Consider the following 27,430-nt stretch of genomic DNA (forward strand, 5'->3'; position numbering starts at 1 on the left):
TTCTGCTTTATAGCTTTTCATATTTTAAAATATTTTTACAATGAGCATATACTAGTACATTATGAAATATATCTTAAATGTGATCTTAGCCTATCTGCTGTCATTTGTATTATAGATTTATACAGATCTCATAATCAAGAATGTTGAGTGTACTCATGCCCAGTGGAAACATAGTGCCCACTAAGAGGTGGAGTCCCAGTGGGTGCTGTGTGCAGACCATGTGCTACAAATATGGCATTGCACATATGTGGAAAAAATGCTTCAAAACTGCAGTAAAGCTATGGCTTCAATTTACAAGTTGGATTATTTTGAAAATGCTAGTGTTCTTTTCAATTAATGTCACAACCTCATAACAATATTGTTGTCCGTGGCCATATGCTGGACATTTCCTGAGACAGGGTGGGAGGAGAGGGCAGCAGGGCTTGAGACACATGCCAGGCCCTGGGTGACTCTGCAGCCCTGTTTACCCGCAGATTTGCAGCAGTGTGTGGGCTGAGGGCCCCAGGGCCCTTGCCCAGGAATACCAGAGGATGCATGTAGACTCCTCCAGGGAACCTCAAGAATGAATACATACCAGGGAGCCAGATACCCATTTTTGATTCTGTGGGACCAGAAGTGGGAGAGAAAGTTCAGAGAGAAATGCACAAACAATTCCGGGATTGGTACTGATAGGCAAGGTGGGGGTGGGGTGTGGAAATAAGAGGTAAAACAACAATGAAGAGCAGTTCTCTTATGGGGACTTCTGTAGGGTGACTGGTGGCGTTAGGGGGCTGGGGTCTTGGGGATGGGAGGGTTTGTGTTTGGCCTAAGAAATCTGAAGAAACCTCCTTCTTTGTTTTCCTGTGTTCTTACAAAGAGTTTGGTCCATTGAATGGGTCAGCTCCATGCATGCTCAGGTCCACTGAAAAAGGTGCACCAGTCCTGTATTGAATCGACAGTCTTAAGATCCCCTTCTGGCTCTGGGGGTGACAGTTAGCTCTCTCTTCTGGACGAAAAACCACGTGTCTGGACGAAAAACCACATGTGTCTGGATGAAAAACCACAACATGTCCCACTGACTTTTCTGGGCAAATCCCAAAACCCTGGTCTTCTAGGGTTCAGTTAGTTCTAGAAATGTGGTGTGAGGGGAAATTCCATACTAAAATAGCACCATCTCCTGCTGATTAACTGAACGTGTTCCACCTCATTAATTCCCTTAATCACATATCTTCACAACAGTCCTATGAGACAGAAACAATTTGACAAGAAAATTGAGGCACAGGGACGCTAAAAACCTGCCCAAGATCACACAGCGAGCGAGCAGTAGCCCTACATGGGAGACTCGCTGTTCGGCCACCTGGCTGCAGGGCACCCATGGTCACTGCTGTGGCCTCGCACCTCCGTGAGATGACAGGAAGGCACCGGAGATTTACTGGTGTTTTTTTTTCCCCACTCAATAAAAGTAAATTTGTGTTTGCCACTAGGACTTAGTTTCACTGAATAATACCAACAAAGCATTGTTTTTGAAAATATGTATATATGTAATCAGTTTTTTTAAACACACATATACAGGATTAAATATATCAAGAAACAATTTTTTTCTCTGTAATACACCTTCATTTATAAAATTGTCACTGGAAGATGCCTGTGCACTATTAGATATAAACTTCATTGTCAAGGCACTCATGAAAACTCTGGAAAATTCAAGAAACAGCCGAGCAAAGAGTATTACCCCTAGTTTTCTGTGTTTTGAAGACGACAACTCTATTTCACACCTCAAGAGCCTCTTCCCAAGCCACACGCACCCCACATGCAGGTACCACACAGACACCCGGCCTTTGGTGAAACCATTTCTGCCTACGCAGTGACTCTCCATTGTGGATAAGATGAGATCACAGTGCTAGGTCATCAGCATGAGCCTCGACACTTGGATGCTCCATCATAAATGGGAAGGAAATAATCAGAGCTTATTGTAAATGAAGAGAAAGTAAATATTTTCAAGCATAAATCAAATAGAAGTGATAGGAATAGAAGTAGCCTGTGAACTTTACAGTGTCTCATTCACATACAAGTTTCAGGGAATAACTTAAAATTAAATGAAACAATTCTTTGTAGCTAATGAGCATGTGTCCCAGGAGAGAGTTATGAGTGCACAAACAGGGATAACTTTGGCCCTTTCATGAAGCATCCTGACTCTGGTGAAGTTGTTCCGATGGGATGCTTAGCTTCCTGAGGGCGGTGCTTATTCATGAAATGAGCACTTATCAGGCCATTGTTCTGTGCAAGGTAAGGACATTCAACTACCACGCTTTGAAGTTCTAACAAAGCATGCACAACACTACACCTCATGCCAAAATGTCCCTCTGGAAGTCAAAGCATGAAGCCCACATGCAAAGCAAAATGTCTAGTCCCTGACTCCTCAGGAATGACAACATTAAATAAAAAGGATGCATGTAGATCCAAGGATGGGCATAAAGTCATACTACTACTAATAGTAGATATAAATTATTGAGCATGATGTGTCAGTCGCTTAATGTCAGCAATCTCTATATTCTCCACCCCTGATTTAGCAAGTCCTACTCCTATTTACAAATGATATGTTAAGTAATTTGTTCAAGGTTGCACAAGACCTATGACTGACCTAGGGTGTTTTAGGTGATCTATATGTGTCATAGTATCTCATGGAATCCCTATTTGTAGATGAGAAGACTGGGGCTTAAGGGGTTTATGCAAAGTACCTGATGTCATAATACTATAAGTGCGAGGCCTAGACTTCTGAGCAGGTTTCTCTGTCCAATATGTGTGTACTCTTTCCACTGTAACAGCCCATTTCCCAGGCTTCAAAATAAAGAAGATGCATTGTCTAGCCTGAAACAAATTTTCAACTAAAAGGAAGAAGGAATGCTTATAACTTTAGAATGGGAAAAGTGCCAGTTTTTTCCTCTGCATTACCTCGATCATAGGACTGCGTCCACCTGATTTCTTGGGACTATTTGCTTATATGTTTTTTCTGCCAAACCAGATTCTTTGAAACCCTTGTCTTCAAAGATTTGTGTCTCACTCATCATTTCTCCAGAACTTAGAACAACGTCAGGCATGTGGTAGGTATGAAACAAATGCTGATAGATTGAGTTTGGTTTTATGTAGTCAAAACAATCCAGTTAAAATAAGTAGTAATTTTTTTTTATTATACTTTAAGTTTTAGGGTACATGTGCACATTGTGCAGGTTAGTTACATATGTATACATGTGCCATGCTGGTGTGCTGCACCCATTAACTCATCATCTAGCATTAGGTATATCTCCCAATGCTATCCCTCCCCCACCCCGCCACCCCACAACAGTCCCCAGAGTGTGATGTTCCCCTTCCTGTGTCCATGTGTTCTCATTGTTCAATTCCCACCTATGAGTGAGAATACACGGTGTTTGGTTTTTTGTTCTTGCGATAGTTTACTGAGAATGATGATTTCCAATTTCATCCATGTCCCTACAAAGGACATGAACTCATCATTTTTTATGGCTGCATAGTATTCCATGGTGTATATGTGCCACATTTTCTTAATCCAGTCTATCATTGTTGGACATTTGGGTTGGTTCCAAGTCTTTGCTATTGTGAATAGTGCCGCAATAAAATCATTATCAGATTCCATTTTTTTATGTTAAATTCTACAGAGTACCTTCGGGACACACAAAAATAGGTGTGGACTAAATGTGTAAGTAACCCATTACAACATGACAAGCAGGTGCTATGCTTTAAGCGTTTCAGTGATCTCTACTGAAGAAACAAGTCTGAGAACTGATGACACTAAGGTACCCAAGAATGTAATTCTCCTTCAAGTTTGGTTCTTGAAGATCCACCATATGCCTCCTACTTCTCCTTATACTGAGGAGTGCCAGAGCTGCGTCAGGACAAATGCTTCAAGAATAATGTTTTATGCCACAATGGAGATCCAAAGATATCCTTCTTCATACACAATGTTCTGTGAGCAACATGCCTTCTCTTTACAAGAGGTTTTATGAGAAAATCTTTATGGCCCTTCTTAGTTATGTGATTTTAAGCCCTGCAAACTCTTTATTGTCACTCAGCATGTACTCCAGGAACTCATCATAGCCTTTCTGAGGAAGGAGGCCCTGTTCCTTCTAGCAGTATTAGCTGGAACCCAGCTATCCTTATGGTTTAGTGCAGCTACCAAATACTTGAGGAGTTAAACTGAAGGTTCTATATTTACTTTCATTATGGAATGATAAATAAATTAGTGTGCTTTTAGAAAAGTTATAAATTATTCAAAGATTTTATTTTGGGAAACGATTTTATATGAAGTAGTATATGTCTATTTAGAAGAAACCACCATTCTACATTATGTTTTAGGCTATTTCCTAAGTAAAAGCCATTTGTTTTGGAAATGGTGACTTCAAAATAATTGTTATTTACTCATTTATTTTTAACTTTTTAACACCTAAGTCCATTAATTAATACAGGAGCTATCAGTTCTATTGCATACCGGAAATATAGCACAAAATGATGTTTTATAAGCAAGGCTCTCAGATAACTCTGGATTGAGTCATTTTATGCACTGGAACTGGTCAGTCACTGTATGATCAAGCAAGTCTTTAGGTTTTAACTAGGTTATCACTCTAAATCCTCATCAAACATTTGAAAAATTTATCTTCTCCTGAACGGAGTAGACGAATACATTTTTTTCTGTTGCTTTAAGCAGCAAAGAATAATGATTTGGCTGATTATAGGAAACGTATGTAATATATTACACAGATTATCTGTTTGTGTCAAAAAATAATCAGGAGATCATGTGATAATGACCAAGAGGTATGCAGGGTGATGCCAGGCTCTGAACAACGGAAAATTACTCAGCTATTTGGCAAGAGAAATGCTTACTAAGTATTTTCCTCCACTTCACCAAAACAAATGGGAAAAGTAATTAGAAACAAAGCAGTAGGCTTTCATCTTCTAAATTAGAGCTTCAAGTAAACAATCCTTTTTGAATCCTGCAGCTACTGCAACTGGAACTGTTTTGGCTTAATGATTCAGTTAAGAGGATAAGCCTCTGTGCTCTCTGGTTCATTTTTCTTCGTATCTTGACCCATTTCAGGAGCTGATTCCCACCTGGAATGCTACTCTTAGCCCTGAGGTGTTTATTCCCGGGTTGTCTGAAAAAATTTTTGACAGGGTTACTTATTGATCTTCTTCTTTTTCATTAATCAAAGAATGCTTATTACTTGGCCAAGGGATATATGACACTGAGCTAGATAATACATAGTGATGAGAAAAGAATATGAAAATGAACCTGTCCTAATTATTCAAAAAACTAATTGTGATAGAAGAGATGGAGGCATTTGGCAAGAGATACGTTATTTCCACACGGTTTGGTAATTCTACACCAGGTAGGAGCAGCTAGACAGTTCTGGCACAGGGGCTGTTGGAGAACAGGATAGGGAGGACTGGTGGTCAAAGATGAGTCCGGCCAGGCATGGTGGCTCACGCCTGTAATCCCAGTATTTTGGGAGGCCAGGGCGGGCAGATCACTTGAGGTCACGAGTTCGAGACCAGCCTGGCCAACATGGTGAAACCCCATCTCTACTAAAAATACAAAAATTAGCCGGGCATGGTGGCATGTGCCTGTAATTCTAGCTACTCGGGAGGCTGAGGCAGGAGAATTGCTTGAACCTGGCAAGCAGAGGTTGTGGTGAGCCGAAATCATGCTACTGCACTCCAGCCTGGGTGACAGAGCAAGATTCCATCTCAAAAAAAAAAAAAAGTGAATACATCCTGGGAGAACCACAGAGAAAATGGACACTCATCAGAGAGCAAATGGCCAGCATAGGTGAAGGCACCAAAGGGTTTAGAAGATGCAAGTGGAGCATTCTTAGGAGGTAAAGATAACAACGTCAGTAATAGAGTCAACAACAATCTAAGTAATAAGGCACGTTTACTGAGGACTTACCATCTATATCTGTTCTTCCATGTGATTATCTTAACCCTGTTATAAGGAGGAACAAAAGCTTAGAGCTGTTAGTAACTTGCTCCAAACAACACAGATTATTGAATGTTATGCAATGGATGACCAGATAAGAATTGTAAGAGATGTAATGGGTTATGAATCTATATACGTGACTTTTAGAAAGTCTGCTTTCTATATTGACTGAAGTGGAGCTCCGTTGCAGCAGGAAAACCATCGAAGGGTGTCTTTGTCTATCTGTGCTGCTATAACAGATTATGAGTCTGGGCAATTTTTTTTTTTTTTTTTGAGACGGAGCCTTGCTGTGTCGCCCAGGCTGGAGTGCAGTGGTGCGATCTCGGCTCACTGCAACCTCTGCCTCCCAGGTTCGAGTGATTCTCCTGCCTCAGCCTCCCAAGTAGCTGGGACTACAGGCACATGCCACTGCACCCAGCTAATTTTTGTATTTTTAGTAAAGACAGGGTTTCACCATATTGCTCAGGCTGGTCTTGAACTCCTGACCTCATGATCCGCCCGCCTCTGCCTCCCAAAGTGCTGGGATTACAGGTGTGAGCCATCGCGTCTGGCCGAGCCTGGGCAATTTCTACAGGACAGAAATTTATGTCTCACAGTTCTGGAAGTCTGAGATCAAAGGGCTGGTAGGTTTGGTTGTCTGATGAGGGATGCTGTCTGATTTCAAGGTGGTACCTTGTTGCTGTGTATTCTGGAGGGAAGGAATGCTGTATCCTCAGGTTGCAGAAGGTGGAAAGCAAGTGAATCCAATGCTGCAGGAAGCCTCTTTTATAAGGGCCTTAATCTCATCCACAAAAGAGGAGCTTCTGTGGCCTAATCACATCTTAAAGGCCCCACCTCTTAATACTATCGCATTGGCAACATCTGAATTTTGGAGGGGAGACATTCAGACCTCGAAAAGGGGAGCAACAGTGCTCCAAATGCAGAAATGACTAGGGTTTATAAGAGCAAGTGAGTGCCAAGGGTGTGGAACAGGTGCATTGAAGAAGTAGGAGAGTGCTTAGCAAATGATGGGCCATATAGAATAAATGGCAGGTAATAGCTCAGAGTTAGTTCTCAGTTTCCCAAGGACTCATGGACCGTTTCTACTAGAGAAGGCCTTCCAGGTCATCGAATTAAGAAATCTAAGTCCAGGGGAAATAATGTAATTTGTCCACATCTAACAAGGGGTAGCAGAGTGTTAACTAAACACTTTGGAATGAGACAAATCTGGACCTGAAACCAGGCTTGGTTTATGCTTGGGCAAGTTAATATTCAGTTACATTTTATATAAAATAGGAGCGGCATGCCAGTCTAACATGGCAAAGTGTAAGAAGGCTGCACAGCGCCCATGGGGTAGTCACTTTTGCTGCCATGATGGGTATGGCAGGACCAGGAGCCAAATCCCTGACGCTCAGGTCCATGCTCCTCAGCACAGCAGGCTGCCACAATAGCCACACCAATGCCACTTGGAATTTCAGAGTAAAGACTTTCATCCAGGCTAAACTCATGATACAATCCATTTCAGTGTGCTGCTTTCCCTAGAGAACTTATAACTCAATCATAGTCACTTATGTTAAGTGAACAATACAAAACTCCTGAGTCCGAGGTTATCTGAAGGAAGCAATCTGCAAGAAGTTTCTCTTTCCAAAGTCATGACATCTAATTATTTCAGGTATTCTCCTTTACGCTCAATTCAAGACAGTCAATTTGCCATTATTTCCTTTACGTTTCAGTTAACGAGTGCTGAGGGGTTCCAGCTCCCAGGGCTATTCAGCTGGAGTCATCGAATCCATCTCAGTACCAGTCAGCCTGAGTTTCATGCGTCACTGAGCAGATTCACAAAGCCTCAATGCAATCTTTTTGTCTTTTTAGGATATGCAATAGAGTGCCTTCTCAGCAATAGTTGGAGGAAGAGAGGCAATGACTTAAATCCTGTTCCTAGTACATAGGAAATAGAAGAAAAATGTATGTAATTCAGAGGCGCTGAGTATTAAAGAGATGAAAAGGCATTTCTGAAATTAAATGGTTGAAAACCATCGAAAGCAAGAAAATACATGTAGGGCCCATACACTCAATGCAGCTTTAAGTTTTTAGTCTTATTGTTTTAACCAATGCATTTAAAAATAACTTCTTAAGTTCTTATTTAAGTCTTCAGGGATTTTTATTTTATTTGGCATCTGTGACCTGGTGGCATGCCTTAATTACATATGAAAAAAGGTATGCCCACATGAAAAACCTATAAAAGGCTAAACTTTTAAGTCTAAATTGCTGAAGTCCTGATATTTTTCTGTTCATCATCTCCATATTTAACTAAACTATGTAGAGAGGCAGGGCTTTTGCATTCTTGGGTTTCTAATCTTGGTTTGCGCAGTTAAGGGGTTATAGATTCTTCGCATGAAAAGGATTGAGAAAGTTAAAAACATCTGTTAATTGATTTTTCTTTATGCTATACCAGTTGGGTCATCATTTAGTCTTTATCAAAATGCCCATAGTCAAGGGCATTGCTTGCTTCTCAAGGTCATTCATTTTCCTGATTGAGAAACTTAAAATGTTTATTCAGCTGAAATTTGTCTCTACAGCTTCTGATCTTTCTTCTTATCTTTTTGGAGGAACCCTATAAGTATATTTTTTATTGTAACTCATGTTGTTTGAACTTATAAAAGAAGTATTTGTTCATTGTGTAAAGTTTGGAAAATGTAACAGAGTAAAAAAGAAAATGAAATTCACCTATATTTCTACCCTGCAGCAATAGTCACTATTATCATTTAGTATCTTTTCTTATAGGTTTTCCTATATGTGCTTATAAACACATTCAGCTGCGAAATTGTAATTGAACTCTGGCTTGATAACGCTATTTTCAGAACTACATTTTATGTTGTGAACATTTCCCCACATCATTAAATATTGATGTACCATAATTTATCATTCTCTGTTTGTTGGTCACTTAGTTCAGTTAAACATACATGTGTAAAACTTGGAATTTCTATACTTTCTAATATTTGAAGAATGTGTGTGCGTATTTCCCAAGTGTTTCCAAATTTAACACCCCTCAGATTTTTTTTCAATCGTTTCTCCTCTAATATGGTTTATCTGCATTGCACCACCTGAATCTATTTCTCCTGAATTTAATCCTGTTTTCTTGTAACTTTCACCCACAACCAAAGCAGTTCACAGAAAATCAGGAATATATTTTCTTAAAATTGGTGAATTTTCTTCTATAGTCTAGTAATACAGTATCCTATTTTCTTAGTTCTTTTCATTGACTAATACTGGCTAATACTAGCTTTCCACAGAACTAATTATTTTTAGTTTATAGAACCTCAGGGAATACCTAGTGTGTAGTCCTTAAAAGCACTAATTTATAATATAAATTAAGTCCCAAAGTTATTTCTCCTCACCCTAGACTTATATAGTATGTTATTTGTATTGGAAAGAACATTTCATTATTTTATATTTCTTTTATATTTAAAATGTGCCATGATTCCAACAACCACTTAGGGTATGACTGTAATAGGCAACATATGACCTTTCCCCAAGAGCTTCAGGTTATTTGTAATTTTGACATTTTCTTCTCTACTATTCTTCTTTTCATTAATACCATGTTGAGCCAGGCAGAAACGAAGCCATAGGATTCCAGCAGCCTTGTAGAAACCTCCTTCTAATGTGAAATTAATCCATTCATCCTGCAGCTATGGACCAACTTCTGACAACATTTCCACCTGGTCCTTGTGAGATAATTTACTTAAAGCCACTTCTATTATGTTTGCTGCATTAGTCAGTTTCCAAGACTCTGTTAAAGAATGATTTGAAGCCAGGCACAGTGGCTCATGCCTCTAATCCCAGCACTTTGGGAGGCCGAGGCTAGGCAGATCACTTGAGGTCAGGAGTTCGAGACCAGCCTGGCCAACAGGGTGAAACCTGTCTGTATTAAAAATACAAAAATTAGCTGAGTGTGGTGGTGTGCACCTGTAATCCCAGCTACTTGGAAGGCTGAGGCACAAGAATCACTTGAACCTGGGAGGCGAAGTTTGCGGTGAGCTGAGATGGCACCACTGCACTCCAGCCTGGGTGACAAAGTGAGACTCTGTCTCAAAAAAATAAAGAATGATTTGACTTGCAATAGTTAATTTATTCTTGGTGAAACCATGCTAATTTTTGGTAATCATTATTTAAAATATGTGCTCATCAGCCTTCTTCAAATAACTCAAATTTGTCTAATTCTGAAATGTTTATGACTACTATACACTGGTGAGTGTGAGATAGGGAGGAGACGGAGAGAAAGTGAGTGTGCAGTGTTCTGACACGTGATGAAGTCAGTGAGGATGGAGGTTCAGGGCAATTTGGGATAAAGGAGAGTGGAATGAAGGTCTGTAAGTGATCAAGTGTTTGGCAGAGCCTGCTGGGAGCTGGTCTGGGGCCACAGTCCTGGGGGAGCAGTCTGGAGAGACAGGGGCCTGGGGCTACTGAAGAACAGTTCCACTTAGTTTCTGGTTTTCCTTCCGGTTTACTGTAAGTAAATTCTGAAAATAAAATTAGTAGGTTATTTGAAAAATGATGGTGGTAGTAGAATGTTTAATTTTTTTCTACTCTGGAGAAAACTCAACCCTTTATTTTTTTAAATAGATTTTGTAAAAAGTGAAAAATTATAGAGGTCTCTGTTGCTGTTATTTCTGGAAGACCACAAAAGGAGAAAACTTCCCAGGTTGAACTGTAGCTTCTAATTCCAAAGAAGGAGGACACTATAAAATTTTTGTTTGGGGCAAATGAATTTCAAGTACCATGCACAACTGCTGTTTTTCTCTGTGCATGAATATGTGTATTTGTGTACTCACGAAAACATTGGTTCTTTCTAGTCACCAGCTTCAATTACAATTGAATGGAATTCTATCTGTCGATCTCTTCCAAATAAGGATATACAGCATAATTCATACTATTTTGAGTCAAGTCTTCCAAATAAGAATATACAGCAAAATTCATACTAGTTCAAGTCAAGTCACACAACAATTGTTTCTTGGCTAACAGAAATGATCTTTACAAAGATTTTGCATATTCTTTGAACCCAATACTTAACCAAGTCTTATTTTTCTTAGTCTTGTTTCATTTTGAAGTTTCTTAAGATGTCTCAATAGAATATTGAGTCATGGCATTCTTCTTTATGCATGGCAATGAAAACATATCGGTAAGAATTATTAAGCTAATACAGACTAATGGTGATTTTATAATTTTATACATAATTGTTAAATTTGCCAGGAGTGCCACTTAGTACAGAGCCAAATACAGTTCCTGTTTTCCTCATTGGGGGACACATTAGTTTCTAGATGTTAAAGAGAGTTGCCAGTGTCATGCAGTGGGTTAACAAATCTCATTGTAAAATCTAGTGATCTTTCTACTGCATCACATTTTATCAGCAATGAAAAATTTAAAAACGATAAATAAAAAATTGGAGATACAGTCATGTGCCACATAATGATGTTATGGTTAATGATGAGCCACATATGATGGTGGTCCCATAAGATTATAATATCATATTTTTATTATACCTTATGTATGTTTAGATACACAAATAGTTACCATTGTATTACAGTTGCCTACAATATTCAGTACAATAATATGCTGTACATGTGTGTAGCCTAGGAGCAATAGGGTACACCCTATACACTATATAGTTTGTGTGTGTAGTAGGCTCTACCATGTGTAGGTTTGTGTAAATGCACTCTATGATCTTTGCGCAAGGACAAAATCATCGAACAACATATTTCTATGAACGTATCCCCATCATTAAGTCAGGCATGATTGTATTCTCTTCATGTAATTCTTCCAACTGAAGCAAGAAATCTTTTGTGTGTGTGTGTGTGTGTGTGTGTGACGGAATTTCACTCTTGTTGCTCAGGCTGGAGTGCAAGCATGATCTCGGCTCACTGCAACCTCTGCCTCCTGGGTTCAAGCAATTCTCCTGCCTCAGCTGCCCTAGTAGCTGGGATTACAGGCATGCACCACCACAACCGGCTATATTTTTGTATTTTTAGTAGAGATGGGGTTTCACCATGTTGGCCAGGCTGGTCTAGAACTCTTGACCTCAAGTGATCTGCCCGCCTTGGCCTCCCAAAGTACTGAGATTACAGGCATGAGCCACCGTGCTCAGCCTGAAGCAAGAAATCTTCATAATGGTATTACTTCATGGTTCACAATTTGTTGAATTAGTGAACATACGAAAAGATGGAGTATATTTATATTCTTACGGTATTCATGGAGTTATTTTTTTAAATGTGTGTGAAAAAGTACAATTTTATAAATGGTTAAGAAATCCCATCCATCAGATTAGCGTGTCTTTGTTTTGGATTCCAGGGGTCAGGGAAGCTCAGCTAAATTTAATTCTGCCCAGCATGGACATTTTGCTTTTGATAGTCATTTTCTAATCCTTGGCTAATTAAATCAGGAATTCCATCTAACTTTTGGAGTGTGTGTTGTGTGTATGTGTATGCCCATATATGTGGTAAATTCCTGCCAATCTACAGCCCATATGAAACCCTGAAATTACCCCTCCAAAGTCTGACCAACCAACCATCTCTTAAGAGACTAAAGGATGCTTTAAATTACAAATTGGCTGGGAGGTTGGAAATGTTTCCAAAACCTAAGTAAGCAATTATAATTATTCCATCATTCCAGTCACACAATAAAACTGCTGACTAGAAACTACAATGAATTGTACAGTATTCCTTCACTCATTATAATACATTCTGAAAGTAGGTCATAACAGAAGTTTTTTCTTTTTAGTTACTAGAAGTAAATAATGTGCTCTAATGGAATATCACTTTAATCAAAGTCAGAAGACTTAAAGTCTAGTTCTCTTTTTGATCCTAGTTAATTCCGTGAACTTTTCTACATTAAGTTTCCTCATTTAAAAAATCTGAATCAAAATACTTGATTAACAAAATTTCTTTCAGCATAATGTTGAAATAATTGTTTTTAGTTCACCTGAAAGAAAATAAGTTGACATTTTAATATATTCATTCATTATTATTCATTAATTCATTGATTTATTTATCATAGAATATCTGAGTGACTTCAGTATGCAAGCTACTGTGTTACTTTTAATAATACTTATTTTAATTAATATTTATTTTCTCCAAAGAGCCTCCATCCATCCATCCATGCACTTGTCCACCCATCCATCCATCTATCATTTGTCAACAAATGGTTATTGATCAGTTATTATATGCAAGAACATTTAAAAGTTTATGGACCTTCTGACTAGCTAATATTTCTATAAATTTCTGGAATAATTGACAAAAATATGTTAAAGTGTTTACCACACATATCACCTAAAGGAAGAATAATTTTTTGAAAAGAAGATGATATTGTTTAATATACTATTAGAATTTTTAGTAATATTGATAATGATGCCAGAATTGTGTATGTAAATGGGATATGGAGAATATTCTGTGATATGAATTATGATTGGATCCTCTGAACTGAAATACAGCACCAGCAGTCATATACATTTGTACAGACATGTTGTAGACCCTGCTGAAACCATAGGTTAAGCAAAATCCTTCTCGTAAGGGTGCTTTTCTCCTTTTAGCCTTTTGTCTTATTACCATGGTCCTGTCAGAAATAAGCCTGGTGGCCAGGCATGGTGGCTCACTCTTGTAATCCCAGGACTTTGGGAGGCCGAGGCAGCTGGATCACTTGAGGTCAGGGGTTCGAGACCAGCCTGGCCAGCATGGTGAAACACCATCTCTACTAAAAATATAGAAATTAGCCAGGCGTGGTGGTGCTCGCCTGTAGTTCCAGCTACCCAGGAGGCTGAGGCAGGAGAATTGCTTGAACCCAGGAAGCAGAGGATGCAGTGAGCTGAGATAGCGCCACTGCATGCAGCCTGGGCAACAGAGTGAGACTCTGTCTCAAAAAAAAAAAAAAAAAAAAAGAGAGCGAGAAGGAAGCCTTGTATTATGGTAAAAACTTGCGGAAGAGGAAGAATAACATTCATCAAAATACCCAGCTGGTCGGCTCTTCTTTTAAGTGGCTACATTGGTGGTAAATTCTGGTGTTGGTACAAGAATTCCTCACCTGTGACATCAGAAATTGTGAGTCCGGTGCCTCCTCACCCGGTGTTCAGCTATGTTGCAGGCGAGTTCAGTGTCAGCTGACATTTCACACAGAATGATTTTCAGGCATGGAATGCAGATGGAAGCAGATTTGTGAAAACTCATTTCTGACCTTTAAAACAAAAGGTTTTTGCCATGGAATGAGCAAACGTGATGTAATCATATACTAGAGGCTAATTCTAAGCATGCCTCTAGTGCAAACAGATTTAGAAAAAGCAACCCCCTCCTTGTGCGTTTTTAGCAAGAAGAACTGAAGCTGTACTTCCAAACAGTTCTGCTGTGAATAGCCCTTAGCTCTTGTGGTCACATTCTTGGCACATTGATTTCTCTGGGTTGCTATCTAGTTCTATAGTGTAGTGAGGTTGTAGACATTTATGTATTTGGCATCCACAGCTCTTTGGATGAGAAGTTATTGCTGATCTCACTGTAGGGAAAATTACAGCACAAAAATACTGTTGCAGTAAACCAGCCATGAAAAATATCAAATTGGTGAAGAAAAGAGGGCAACCATTTTTGCGTAAGTAGTAGATAAATACATTTTGTGCAGTTTTCACCACGTGTAAAGTTAGTAGTTTACACCACGTGTAAAGCTAACATGGAGGGTTGAGAAAGAAAAGCACATTGTTTTTGGAAAAGGTACATTTTGTTGGAACTGCAAGGAGTGTAAAACATTCATTAATTCATCTTTTTGTTGAATGAACACAGTGACTTGGGGCCATGCTCTGTGCGGCACAGAAGCTGTGGGCTGTCGGGGCACTTACAGTATAGTAGCCAAGGGAGGGGCTATCACACCCGGGGCATATTCAGGCTTTCTTATCAGATTCAAGGCTTTATGGAAGAGATCATGATTGAGCAGAATTTTTGAAGACAGATGGGTATTTTCTAGGATTGGATGGTGAGAAGGAATTCTAGAAAGAAATTGGGTGGGATGATGATGAGTATGACACGTCCTGCAGTGTGATAGGGTGGGAAGCACTGGGCTGGGCTCATGCACAGTGTGTCAGAGGCAAGCCTAAGGGAGGGAAACAGAAAATCAGGGTGGGTCTCAGAACACACAGGCAGCTATGGTTGGGCTCTGCTGGTGATGGACAGCCATGCCTGGAAGGATTTTAAACTGGGAGAATTAAAATAAATTGACAGAAAAACCAACATAGTTTGCTTTCCTACAAAAATCCCCCACAGCTGCATGCAAGAGGGGCATATAGAGTGCAGGAGAATGGCCCATCAGGACAGTGATGATGCAGGCACGGGACTTGACTTGGGAGGTGCAGAGGACTTGGTAGCTGCATGGATGTGTAGGGTCGGAAAGAATGGGTGGCTCCTAGGACTCTGATTTTGTGTCTGGGCTGAGAATAGAAAAATAGTGAGAAGAGAAGGATTTTTTAAGACTTTGGGTAAAGTTGACAGGTATCTTTGGTACACTCATTTATTAGAGAGGTCAAATGGGTAGATGAATATCAAGTATGAAGGGCATGGTCAATATCTAAGAGAAAGGGAAAGATTTGGTTTATGTGTATGTATATGGATATATGCATGTATATATGTATATGTATCTCCCTAAGTATAGACACACACTTATGCTTCCTCATGCATATACTTTCTGCTTACTTACTTATATATAGCTGCATGGAAACCAAACAGTGGATGGAATTGCTAAAGGAAGGTCAAGGGAAGAGGGAAGAGGGCTCATACAGAGGCAGGCAGAAGAACATGGTCTGGGAAAAGAGTCTGAGACAGACTGTTTAAAGAGAAAGGAGAAGATCAAGGATAGCTTAAAAAGGAAGGGAGCTAACATGATCAAATGCCACCGGAAGATCAAGTAAAATGATGACTCCAGTTCACTGACTATGCATCAAGAATTCAGAGGTGACCTAGGCCGGAATGATTTGAATGAAGTGGTAAAGGAGGAGGTTAGCTTGCAGTGGGTTGAAGAAGAAATGCAACAAAATTGCTAAATATTTTTTCAGTTGTTATCATTGGTATCCAAATATCGGTGTAAGAGATAAAGCAAAAATGTTAAATAAGTCACTAAAATTTTGACAGAAAAATATAGTTTCCCAAAAGGACATCTCATAGTTGACAGTTCCAGACTATTGCAAAATCCACTGTCTCTGTCAGCTTCCTCACATCATCACAGGAATGAAGTGGTTGGTGTATGGAGATCTGATTTTTGTGGTGTACAGTACACATTTCCCAACACTCAGGCAGATCTGCACAGAACTGCAAGTGACAGTGACCGGCTTGGCTATCCTTGTAGAGGAATGTACATTCTGTTAACTGGATTTTTCTTTTCCTTAATTGATTTTGGATTGGAAGGAAAGAATACTTTGAATTTTGCCAATTATGAGCCATAAGTGATTCATTCACTAGCAATATTATTATTGCTATTATTTTGGTTCAATACTCTGTGTCAGTATTTATGCTTTATTTTGCATATAAGGAAGATAGTTAGACATTTCCCTGCTCTTCAAGAGCTCTCAGTTTGGCTGTGTTGCGTGGGAACAGAGACACTGTTATGAGACAATGACAACATGGTGTTTAAAATGTTATAAAAGCAATGTCTGTATTGATATTGGTCATGTCATGACTACAAGCACTTATTAGCCACTATTCTAAATGCTCTGGATAAATCCTCACATTTAGTACTGAGCATCATTATGCTTATTTTATAATGAGGAGTCCTGAGAGTGTGGGCCTGTGCAAGCTGCCAGGCTCAGGGGTGTCCAGGGAGACCCACCGCAGGTTTGCTTTCCTGGCTGAAGCCTGGACTCCCAACCACTGCGCTAACTGCCTCCATTGCAAAGGCCTTAGGGGAGCACAGGGGTTCCCAGAGCACAGTTGTCAGGGAATGTCTCTCTAAGGAAAGGAAGGGTGAATTTGAAATCCACATTCCAGTGTGGCAGCCAGTCCTGGCATTGGCAGCAAGAGGCACCCGAGCAGATGGTGCAGCTGGCAGGGCAGCTGCCGCCACCTGTGCTTCTCCTGACCTCCTGTGTGGGTGCTCCCAGGAGATGTGGTGCCCTCGACTTCACCGCGGATGTAGGAAGGAGAGAAGAAAGGCAAGGGCATTACAGGAAGAGGAACCACATGTGCACCTGCATAGAACTGGAAAACAGTATGACCAGGCTGTGATGAGCAGGTTCAGTGTGCCTGGGAGGGCTGGGGGAGGCCAGGGTGTGGAGATGGGTGACAGCCATGCAGACAGGCTCAGCTTCATCCACAGTGGGACCGCAGGGCACCTGGGAGCGCATCTCACTCCTGCCAAGTCCCAGGTCACTATATAAATGGTCAAGAACCAGGCTGGGAGGATGTGTCTGACTCCCCCAGAGTCAAGCAGCAGCTGAGCAGTAGGAGACAGGAAGGACTATCAAGGTAAATATAATGCCAGATAAAAATACAGCCAAGTCTGATCTCAGCGATTCCATCATTTTCTGCCTTCATGCTGTGTTTATTGGCTCATGTGCAAATGGGCTGGTATTGTCTAGTGAGATCCAGTAATGCCAGTCTGTCTTCCCAGGCACACGGGCATTTGGAGGAGCCACATTCAACATGGAGTGTGGGGCACAGAAACAGTAGAAATCATTGCATAATATATCAATGATCCTAAAACTGTGAATTATGTTAATTCATTTGGAAAGTTAAATCTTATTACTTTTAAACTCACTTTCTCCAGAATGACAAAGTTAGCAATTCGAGAGGTTATGCTTTAGTTTTGTGTAAAAATTCACTTAGAGCTTCTTGTTTCCAAGTGAAAGACATTACTTTATATAACATGGTATATGATGACCTCAGAGTTAGACTTTGCAGTTGGAAGCTATTTTCACACGCCAGTGAATGTGACCCAATGACACTGTTCAGATGTAGCCTAGTCCTTCTCCCATTGCAACGTTCAGGACAGATCAAACCCCCTCATTTCTCTCTTTCTCGCTTTTTTTTTTTTTTTTTTGAGACAGTCTCGCTCTGTTGCCCAAGCTGAAGTGCAGTGGTGCAGTCTCCACTCACTGCAATCTCCGCTTCCCAGGTTCAAGTGATTCTCCTGCCTCAGCCTGCCAAGTAGCTGGGATCATGGGCGTGTGCCACCATGTCCGGCTAATTTTTGTATTTTAGTAGAAACGGGGTTTCACTGTGTTGGCCAGGCTGGTCATGAACTCCTGATCTCAAGTGATCTGCCTGTCTCGGGCTTCCCAAAGTGCTGGGATTACAGCACCCACCGTGGCCCCCTCATCTCTCTTGATCAGCTCTCTGACCTGTAAGAGAGGGCTACCTTTTAGTGACACCTGCTGGAAGAACCAGGTATGTAGCAGATGAAGAAATCTGGAAGGGACTTTCTGTCCAGGTTTTCTCAGTTTACTCTGGGTTCCCACATACACGGATACCACCGTCAAAACTGCAATGTTCTCCTTACTTTCAGATGCTTTTAATGATCTGGAGAAGGTGGCTGCATACCCCTGTCAACGCTGACTTGCCTTGAACTGGTTAACACCTTCCATTAACTCGGTCAATGTCAGTTCATTAGAGGAAATAAAGGGTGTTTATAAGCTCTAACCACATAATCCCTGAAAAAGAAGGGATTTAACGTGGAACACTAATTGCCCTGCCTGAGAAAAGTGGGAACTTGGTTTAGGATAATGAGGGGGAAATTGTACTAACAAGGAAATCAGGAGATGGGTTTTCCGGTGCAGCCTCGGGCCCTTGGTAGTCAGCCAATGGTGGGCCTGCTGGTCCATCACTGGGGTCTCAGCTTCCTCACAACACATTTAAGCGCAGGCAGGGCAATGGAGGCAGTGCCTGCTGTGTCAGCAGATACACTTGAGGGCCATTTCCCGGGTCCACTGGCTTTGCTTTGAGGGGAATCTGATGTTCTGGGTCTTAACTTCTTCAGTTCTAAAATCATGATGTTAACACCTGCCTTGAAACAGTGTGTGGAGCTTCAGCTGGGATGAGTATGTGAGTGCCTTACTGTTCTCTCCACTTCCCTTTTGGCTTTCTCTTAGGTAAAGCCAAAGGCTGGGCCAATTCATTGGCAAGCCAGATTCGTTTAAAAAAGATCAAGTCTTTCAAGTTTATAAAAGTAGTACTGGATGTTTATAAAAACTGGGATGTTGATGAAATGTGCACCCCTTAGTGTTTATGTTTATACATATGTGTGCTCCCTTGCTGCTGACCTATTTTAACTTCCCATGAGTGCCTGACAGTGCTTAACAGTAAGACTCATGAAGTAGACTGTTTTTTTGGTATCTGAGGGGGATTGGTCCCTGGAACCCCCAGGATATCAAAATCCGTAGCTGTTCAAGTTTCTGATGGAAAATGGTGTAGTATTTGCTTATAAACTATGTACATTCTCCCCCATACTTTCAATAATCTCTAGATTGCTTATAACTAATACAAGGTAAGTGCTGTGCAAATAGTTATGATTATTTTTTAAAATGTGTATTTTTATTGTATTTTAAAATTATTTTTTATTTATTTTATTTTTTGAGATGGAGTCTCACTCTTTCACCCAGGCTAGAGTGCAGTGGCACGATCTCAGCTCACTCCACCTCCTGGGTTCAAGAGATTCTCCTGCCTCAGCCTCCCAAGTAGCTGGGACTACAGGGGCCTGCCACCATGCCCGGCTAATTTTTGTATTTTCAGTAAAGACTGGGTTTCACCATATTGGCCAGGCTGGTCTTGAACTCTTGACCTTGTGATCTGCCTGCCTCAGCCCCCCAAAGTGCTGGGATTATAGGTATGAGCCACCACGCCCGGCCATATTTTTATTTTTTATTGCTTCTTCCAAATATTTTTGATCTGCAGTCCATTGAATCTGCAGACCCGAAAATAAGGAAGGCCAATTGATTTTCTGATCCCAGGGACTTTGAACAAGCACTTTAGCAGAGCAGGTCTCAGCTCTCCTTGGTCTAATTCATGAGCTTGAGAGGGAATTAAATTGATTTCTGGAAAATAGTGTAGATGTGGGATGGGAATTTCATTGAGGAGCAAAGTGAAGACGCTAGATAGAAGAAGTTTTACAAAGCTGTTTGAGTGTCTTCTTTGAAGCCTTTATAGTATTCCTATTTATGTATAAGTGCTGCTTTAGCCATTGTTGGAGATCTGTAGATAAGTATCAAACATGTACCAAAAAAAAAAAAAAAAGAAAAGAAAAAAAAATCACCCCACTGCCACCTGCCCCACACTAACTGCAGACAAGTTTCCCACAGGGAATGCCCTTCCTTTTTGGCTTTCCTCACACTGTGGTCTCCCTACAAATTTTGCCAGACCAACAGCTGCACACCAAGGAGCAGGTGATGTGCGTGTGTATAAGGAGAGGGAGATTTTAAGGAATTGGCTCACACAATTGTGGGGGCTGGCTGCTCTGATATCTTCAGGGCAGCCGGCAGGCTGGGGACCCAGGAAAGAGCTGATGTTGCAGCTCAAGTCCAAGGCAGTCTGGGGGCAGCTTCCCTCTTCCTCAGCGGACCTGGGGCTTTCCTCTTAAGGCCTTCAACTGACTGGATGAGGCCCAACTACGTTGTGGAGCGTGATCTGCTTTACTCAAAGCCCACTGATTTAAATATTAATAATATTGTAAAAAATACCTTCAGAGCAAAATCTAGACTGGTGTTTGGCCAAAAGCTGAGTTTCACGGGTGCTGTGACCAAGCCAAGTTGATCCCTAAAATTAACCACCACAGCAGGTTAACACTGGGCCAGCAAACAACAGCGGAAGATGGCCTCAAGCTCTGGCCTTGAGGCAGCTGGGAGGCAGGAAGTGCAATGGAGATTCGAGAAAATTCAGGAGCCTTCCTCAGCTGGGAACATGACTGGGAATCAGGCAAGATGGAGGGTGTCCTCCAGATGCTTGTCTCAAGCCTGGAAAATGTATTTCCAATTTCTACAATGACAGGGCTGTCAAATGAAATGATGAAGAAGACTTGTTTTAGAGCAACAGGGAGAGGTGTGGAAAAATCTCCTTGATTCTTCCCCTGACTCCAAGACCGGGCAGCGCGGCAGCGTCCCGACAGTGTCCCGGCACCGTCCTGAAATGCTGGATGAGGGGCGGGCGCAAAGGGCATCGCCTGAGGGAAGGGTTGTGGTGGGGAGCTGGAGCAGGGCTGATTGGAGTGACTGACGGCCTGGCTACAGGGAGCAGAGTCTGCCCTCACTTTGATGCCAAAAATGGGCTGCAGGGCAGGAGTGCACAGGAGTGCATGTCTCCCAATAAAATAACAGCCCAGCTTTTAGGAATCACCTTCTCCCTCCCGCCCTTCATGGTAGCTCAGGGAGACAGGAACCTGCTTGCCTTTCTTTCTGCGGTGGCAGGCTTGTGCCATTCCAGTGACTTAATTGCATCCTTACCTTCAATAGGAATGCTTTTGGCTCAGGTACAGATCTGGTTGATCTTTTTCTCAGGAAGACAGGCTTTCTCCCAGAAAGAATATTTCTCGGATTTGAGAGAAACAAGTACCACACGCAAACAGAAATCAGTCTGGTAAGACGGCACTCTCTGAATCTTTCAGCTCATTTGTTTTGCTCTCTGAGCATGAGATTCTTAGCTATGATAGCCAGGCATCTACTCACAACAAATCTGGAGACTGTGTTCAACCCAGGGATTACCAGGAGGCCCCATACCTCACTGGATGAGCTGTGTGGCCTGGGTCTCCTCAGGAAGGGGCTCAAGTTCAGACTTGATTTTATGTCTTAACGACATTTTGCATTCAGTCTCAGCTACACATAGTATTTCAAGAAGATCACGTTTATCTTACAACTTATACTGGACTGCACCATCTGTACTGCGCACACTATTTAATATCTTAAAATAAATTCTGGGCTGGGCGCGGTGGCTCATGCCTGTAATCTCAGCACTTTGGGAGGCCTAGGTGGGCAGATCACCTGAGATCAGGTGTTCCAGACCAGCCTGACCAACATGGTGAAACCCTGTCTCTACTAAAAGTACAAAAATTAGCCCGACGTGGTGGTGGGCGCCTGTAATCCCAGCTACTCAGGGGGCTAAGGCAGGAGAATCGCTTGAACTCGGAGGTGGAGGTTGCAGTGAGCTAAGATCTCACCACTGCACTCCAGCCCGGGCGACGAGAGCAAGACTCCTTCTCAAAATAAATAAATAAATAAATAAATAAATTAATTAATTAATTAATTCTGCAATTTGTGAATTGGACAGTCATAGATAACTGTATTCTTTATATTAAATTTCTGTTTGTTTATTGTTAATGTAAAATTTGCCCTAAAATCCACTGGGAACTTCTGGATTTTAGACAAGGCCTGGGCTTTTCTATCACTCTGCTAGGTCTTTCTCTGCACATTTCTGCACATCCCCTTGGTGTAACTCCATGTAACCCACTGAGAGGAGGCATAATGGGCTGTGAGGTGAGTCTGGTGTGCACTGTTAACTTGGGGACCAACTGACATGACTTGGAGCTATGAGAGTTCGCTTGGAGCTAGTTCATGTTGCTCTCTGTCCATCCCTTTTCTTCATCCTCAATCTGCCACGGGGAGTCATTTTCATCTCTTTTTGGCAGCAGGAATTTCTGAATTGAGTTTGAGCTAGAAACTCACATCTTATTAGTTAAAAATGTTGATTCCAAATTGCTTGTGCAGAAGAGCATTAAACATTTCTTCCCCAGCTTCATCAGCTTGTGCTGGGGTGAGTAGAGGAGACAGACAGACACACTTGTCTAACCACTCCCAGCAGATTCCATGTGCCCAACTTTTATCTTGGTACAATGACTAGGATTGCTTCTGAACTGAGTTCCAAAGAACAATGAATGAGATGAAAATTGTGTTACACAAGGGTTGTTATTATCATAAATATTATTTCATCAATATTATGTATATTACAATGGGATGAAGGAGATATAATAACTCAATTTCCACTCTATGTAAGGAGCAAAAATACAATGCTACATTTTAGGCTAAGGGAAGTTTTATATGAATGACAAATTTTGTATAAATGAAATTGCTAGTGACCGATCTTGAGTAAAACATTTAGCATAGGCAAACATTTTTTCAAGTGTACAAGGAGACATGCATGCATATTTATTGCAATATTGTTAGTAAATAATGTTGCAAAAATTTGGAAACAACCAAAATGTCTGTCAGTAAAGGAATCTATAAAGGAACGGTGTGGTCTGTCTGCACTGTGGAGTACTGTGGAGAAGTTAGACAAAAATACCTAGTCCTTTATGTGTAGACAAGGAACAACATAGAAAATATGTAGTGGAAGGGAAAAGGGAAGTTTTAACAACCATATAACATGGGAAATGAATTGTATTTCTGGGTAAATGTACATACTTACACAGTATCATTATCCAAATTTGGTGGCCATTTGAATTTAAATAATCTAATTTTCAGAAATATACTTACCCTACGATAGGTAATACACTGTGCAAGGCCCTGTATGCAATCCTAAAGACCTGGGATTCAAATTAGGAAGGGGTATGTTTTCCTAGAATTTCAGCTTATAATGTACTTACCTATAAAAATTTATGTGCCAGAATGTACCAGCCAAAGAGGATCGAGTGCTAACATATTCATTTTGGTGTATTTGAATATGACTTATTGGAGTTTAAGTCAATCTCGAGAAAATCTTTGGGTGTCCAACCATACTTTTTTTTTTCTTTTCTTTTCTTTTCTTTTTTTTCTTGAGACAGGGTCTTACTCTGTGGCCGAGGTTGGAGTGCAGTGGTGTGATCACGGCTCATTATAGCTTTGACCTCCTGGGCCCAAGCGAGCTTCCCACCTCAACCTCCTGAGTAGCTACAACCACAGGTGTGTACCACCATGCCTGGCTAATTTTTGTATTTTTTGTAGAGATGGGGTCTTGTCATGTTGCCCAGGCTGGTCTCGAACTCCTGTGCTCAAGGGTCCTCCTGCCTCAGCCTCCCAAAGTGCTGGGATTACAGGCATGAGCTACTGCACCCAGCCCAGCCCACACTCTGCTTCTCAGAAAGAGAGTGAGTCCCTGAGCATGCCTCACTGGTGAGAATAGGGTGTGGCCAAAGTCAGTGGGCAGAGTCTTACAGTCCACTGAGCCTGGGTACCCTGGAGACCTTGCTATGGCACCAGCTTACAAGCAAGACTGTCTTTATGGCAGAAGAGCTTATCTCTGCTTACTTGTGGAGAAAAACAAGAAGGGAATTCTGATAATAGATACATATAGCACCTTGGCTTTCAAATCAATCCAGTGATAAGTTTAAATCTATAATTTGGTGATGAGTTCAAGCATCTTTTCACATTATTTTCAGTTAAATTACCATTATATTGTATGTAGCTGAAAATAAATTTGCAGTGGCATCATTTTGTACAACTGAAAATGTACCTACCCTATAATCTAGCAATCCCAATTCCAAATATTTAGCATAGGCAAACATTTTTCCAAGTGTGCAAGGAGACATGCATGCATATTTATTGCAATATTGTTAGTAAATAATGTTGCAAAAATTTGGAAACAACCAAAATGTCTGTCAGTAAAGGAATCTATAAAGGAACGGTGTGGTCTGTCTGCACTGTGGAGTACTGTGGAGAAGTTAGACAAAAATACCTAGTCCTTTATGTGTAGACAAGGAACAACATAGAAAATATGTAGTGGAAGGGAAAAGGGAAGTTTTAACAACCATATAACATTTGATAGCTTTTTTGTAAATTTAAAAGCACAAAATATTTTAAATTTGCCTATATATTAGGTTTATTTTCGTATATAGACAGTTGTTGACTTACAATGGTGCAACTTATGATTTTTGACTTTACCATGTTGTGAAATGGTTACAATTTTGATGTAATGTACAATAGTGAGTAAACTGCATGAGATAGTCAACATTTATTGTAAAATAAGGAGTGTGTTAGATAGTTTTGCCCCACTGCAGGCTAATGCAAGTGTTCTGAGAGTGTTTAAGGTAGGCTAGGCTAAGCTATGATGTTGGTAGTTCAGTTGTATTAAACGCATTTTTGACTTACAATGTTTTCAACTTACAGTGGATTTATAAGGACATAACCCCGTCATAAGTCAAGGAGTATCTGTATGTGTTTACATTTCATCTTATATTTATCCACATATATAGAAATGTTATGTCTGAAGAGGAGCGTCAAATACACGAGTGGTTACATCTGGAGTGGGAGGCAAAGCTAAAATTAAGATGGTGCTTAAAAGATGTTCATTTTTTCTGCAATGTGTTTTTATATATAATTTGTGTAGTAAAAATACACATGTGAAATTATGAGTAGAAGCAACTACATCAAGGTATAAATATTAATAGTAGTTAATTCTGGATGTAGACAGTAAGGATTATTATTTTCTCATTACTTTTCTGAATTTTTCAGAAATTTCAAAGCCGAAAGTAAGGAAAATGGTTTATCTTTTTATATTTGCTTCCTTGTTGTATTGTTGGAATCTCATTTTGGGAGAATTATTAGGATTATTGTTTAATGCAAGAGGAGAGCCCTTTCTATAACTGTTAATTTTTAGCTTCTGTTTTTAAGAGAAACCAGTGGTTTCCAGGGTATTTGGGTCTATATAACTTAATGTCTTATATGTTTATAGGGAGGATCTCATATAACTTACAGTTTCTTTTACCGATATAGTCTAGACATACCAAACAGCAATGGATGGTGTATAAGCAGTGCATTCCATTTAGCAAGGAGGTATAGTCACTGAGTTATTTAATAATTTTAATTGAAAATAATAGCTCCTATAAAATTTTGCTCATTTTGGCAAAGTCTAGAGAAAGATAAAGTGATAGATGATAGATTTTAAGGTACTTTTATAAAGTTTTGTGAGTCAAGTATTCTAAGATAGAACAACTTTTTATGGTGGTGAAGAGTTTTGTTTTGAGAAATTAATTGAGGGGAAGTAAATAGTTTTTTGTTTTCATTTTATTCTATTACTGCCACTCTAGCATCCTATAAAATTTCCCTGATATACTTCTCCTTGGGCCTAACATTTCCAAGCAAATAACTTCATCTTTTTTCTATACTCCTTGCATTAGAGAGAGAAATTCAGCTCAAATTAGTTTATCAAAATGACAGCTTCTGGTGTCAGGAATCTGGAAAGTCAAGGAGTAAATTTGGTCTCAGGCAATCCTGGGTCCAGGGCTTTGTTTCTTTCATTTGCTATTTTGGCCCTATGTGTTTCTGCTGGGCCTTTATTCCTAGGCTGGCGCTTTCTTGAGTGGACAAGTTGAGGTAGTGGCCCTAGATGTTCATTTTCCTTAGAGCTCTGAACCCCAGAGAGAGAACATGACTTTTATTCAGCAGCCATGTCAATGCTTAAAAACAACTCCAGCTGGCCTGGCTTGGGTCATATGTTCCCCACGGAAGAAACAGTATGCCCGTGGAGATGCTGCCCCAAGTTAACCACCCTGTTCCGGGCAGGAAGAGGCCCCTGCTTGACGTCTCTACCATAATGACATGGAGTGGGGCGCCTCGTTTTCCAACTGAAAGAGGGGCTCTAGGCAGAGCAGTCCCTAAGTCTTCCAAGTGTGCATGGCATTTGTTTGATCCTCTGTTGTATCACAAACACTATGCACCCTAGTCCTGTAATAACTTGCTTGACATCCCCCCACTGAACTATCTGTGCTCAGTAGCAGGGACCCTATCTTGCTTATCTTTGCATCCCTATTACTTAACATGATAGGTGGCACATAGCTGACATTCAATTATTTACATGCTGAATAAAAAAGATGTGGACTCATGAAACAGAGTGTTGGTTGTGGACTAACGTCTCTCTCAAACTAATTGTTCTGTTGATTTAATACTTTGTAGAATGCCATTGTATTCCTGTACTGTGAAGAAAAATTAAGTAATTAATAATTTTTGCTAAATTCAAACAGTGGTGTTGAGTTGATATGTGACATCTAATATATCAATTATTTTCCAAACTAAATGTACTCAATTGACATGTTGCCATGTATAGAATTTGTTTTACTGGCATACAAATAAAACCTAAAATAAATGGTGTAACTGTCTTTAACACTTTGCAGAACTCTATAAATAGCCACATTTGTCTGGCATCCTGTGACAAGCATATGGCCCCAGAGACGCAAAATTTGCTGTAAACAGTGCACCTCCCTAATGATTAGTGTATGATGTGCACTAGTTCTGTCTTAATTATATTTAGTCCTTTAGTACTGTATGTTTGATCATAAAAGGAGATTTAGCCTTCAAGCTTCTGGAAATAATGGCAGAATGCAGTCAACATATTATAATCGTTCTTCACCTTTTTATGTTCCCAGAGACTTGAGGTTTAACAGAATAAGAGAAATTCCAGGGAGCGCCTTCAAGAAACTCAAGAATTTGAACACACTGTGAGTACTTATTGCTTATCTGTAAGGTTCCTAAAATTATATGCTGGTTGGATGGCAATTTACCGTGAAAGTCATTCTGAG

General features: G+C 40.4%; 1 protein-coding gene across 1 annotated transcript in view; it reads left to right on the top strand.

Moving 5' to 3' along the window:
* Positions 1–27,430, top strand: part of PXDNL (peroxidasin like) — a 508,880-nt gene that overhangs the window by 135,234 nt on the left and 346,216 nt on the right. Inside the window, exon 2 of the mRNA XM_055349261.2 lies at positions 27,278–27,349. Within this exon, the coding sequence (XP_055205236.2) occupies positions 27,278–27,349 (72 nt within the window). The remainder of the gene's footprint in view (positions 1–27,277; positions 27,350–27,430) is intronic.

The sequence above is a fragment of the Gorilla gorilla genome, chromosome 7 (genome assembly GCF_029281585.2).
Source record: "Gorilla gorilla gorilla isolate KB3781 chromosome 7, NHGRI_mGorGor1-v2.1_pri, whole genome shotgun sequence".
In the NCBI taxonomy this organism is placed as follows: Eukaryota; Metazoa; Chordata; class Mammalia; order Primates; family Hominidae; genus Gorilla; species Gorilla gorilla.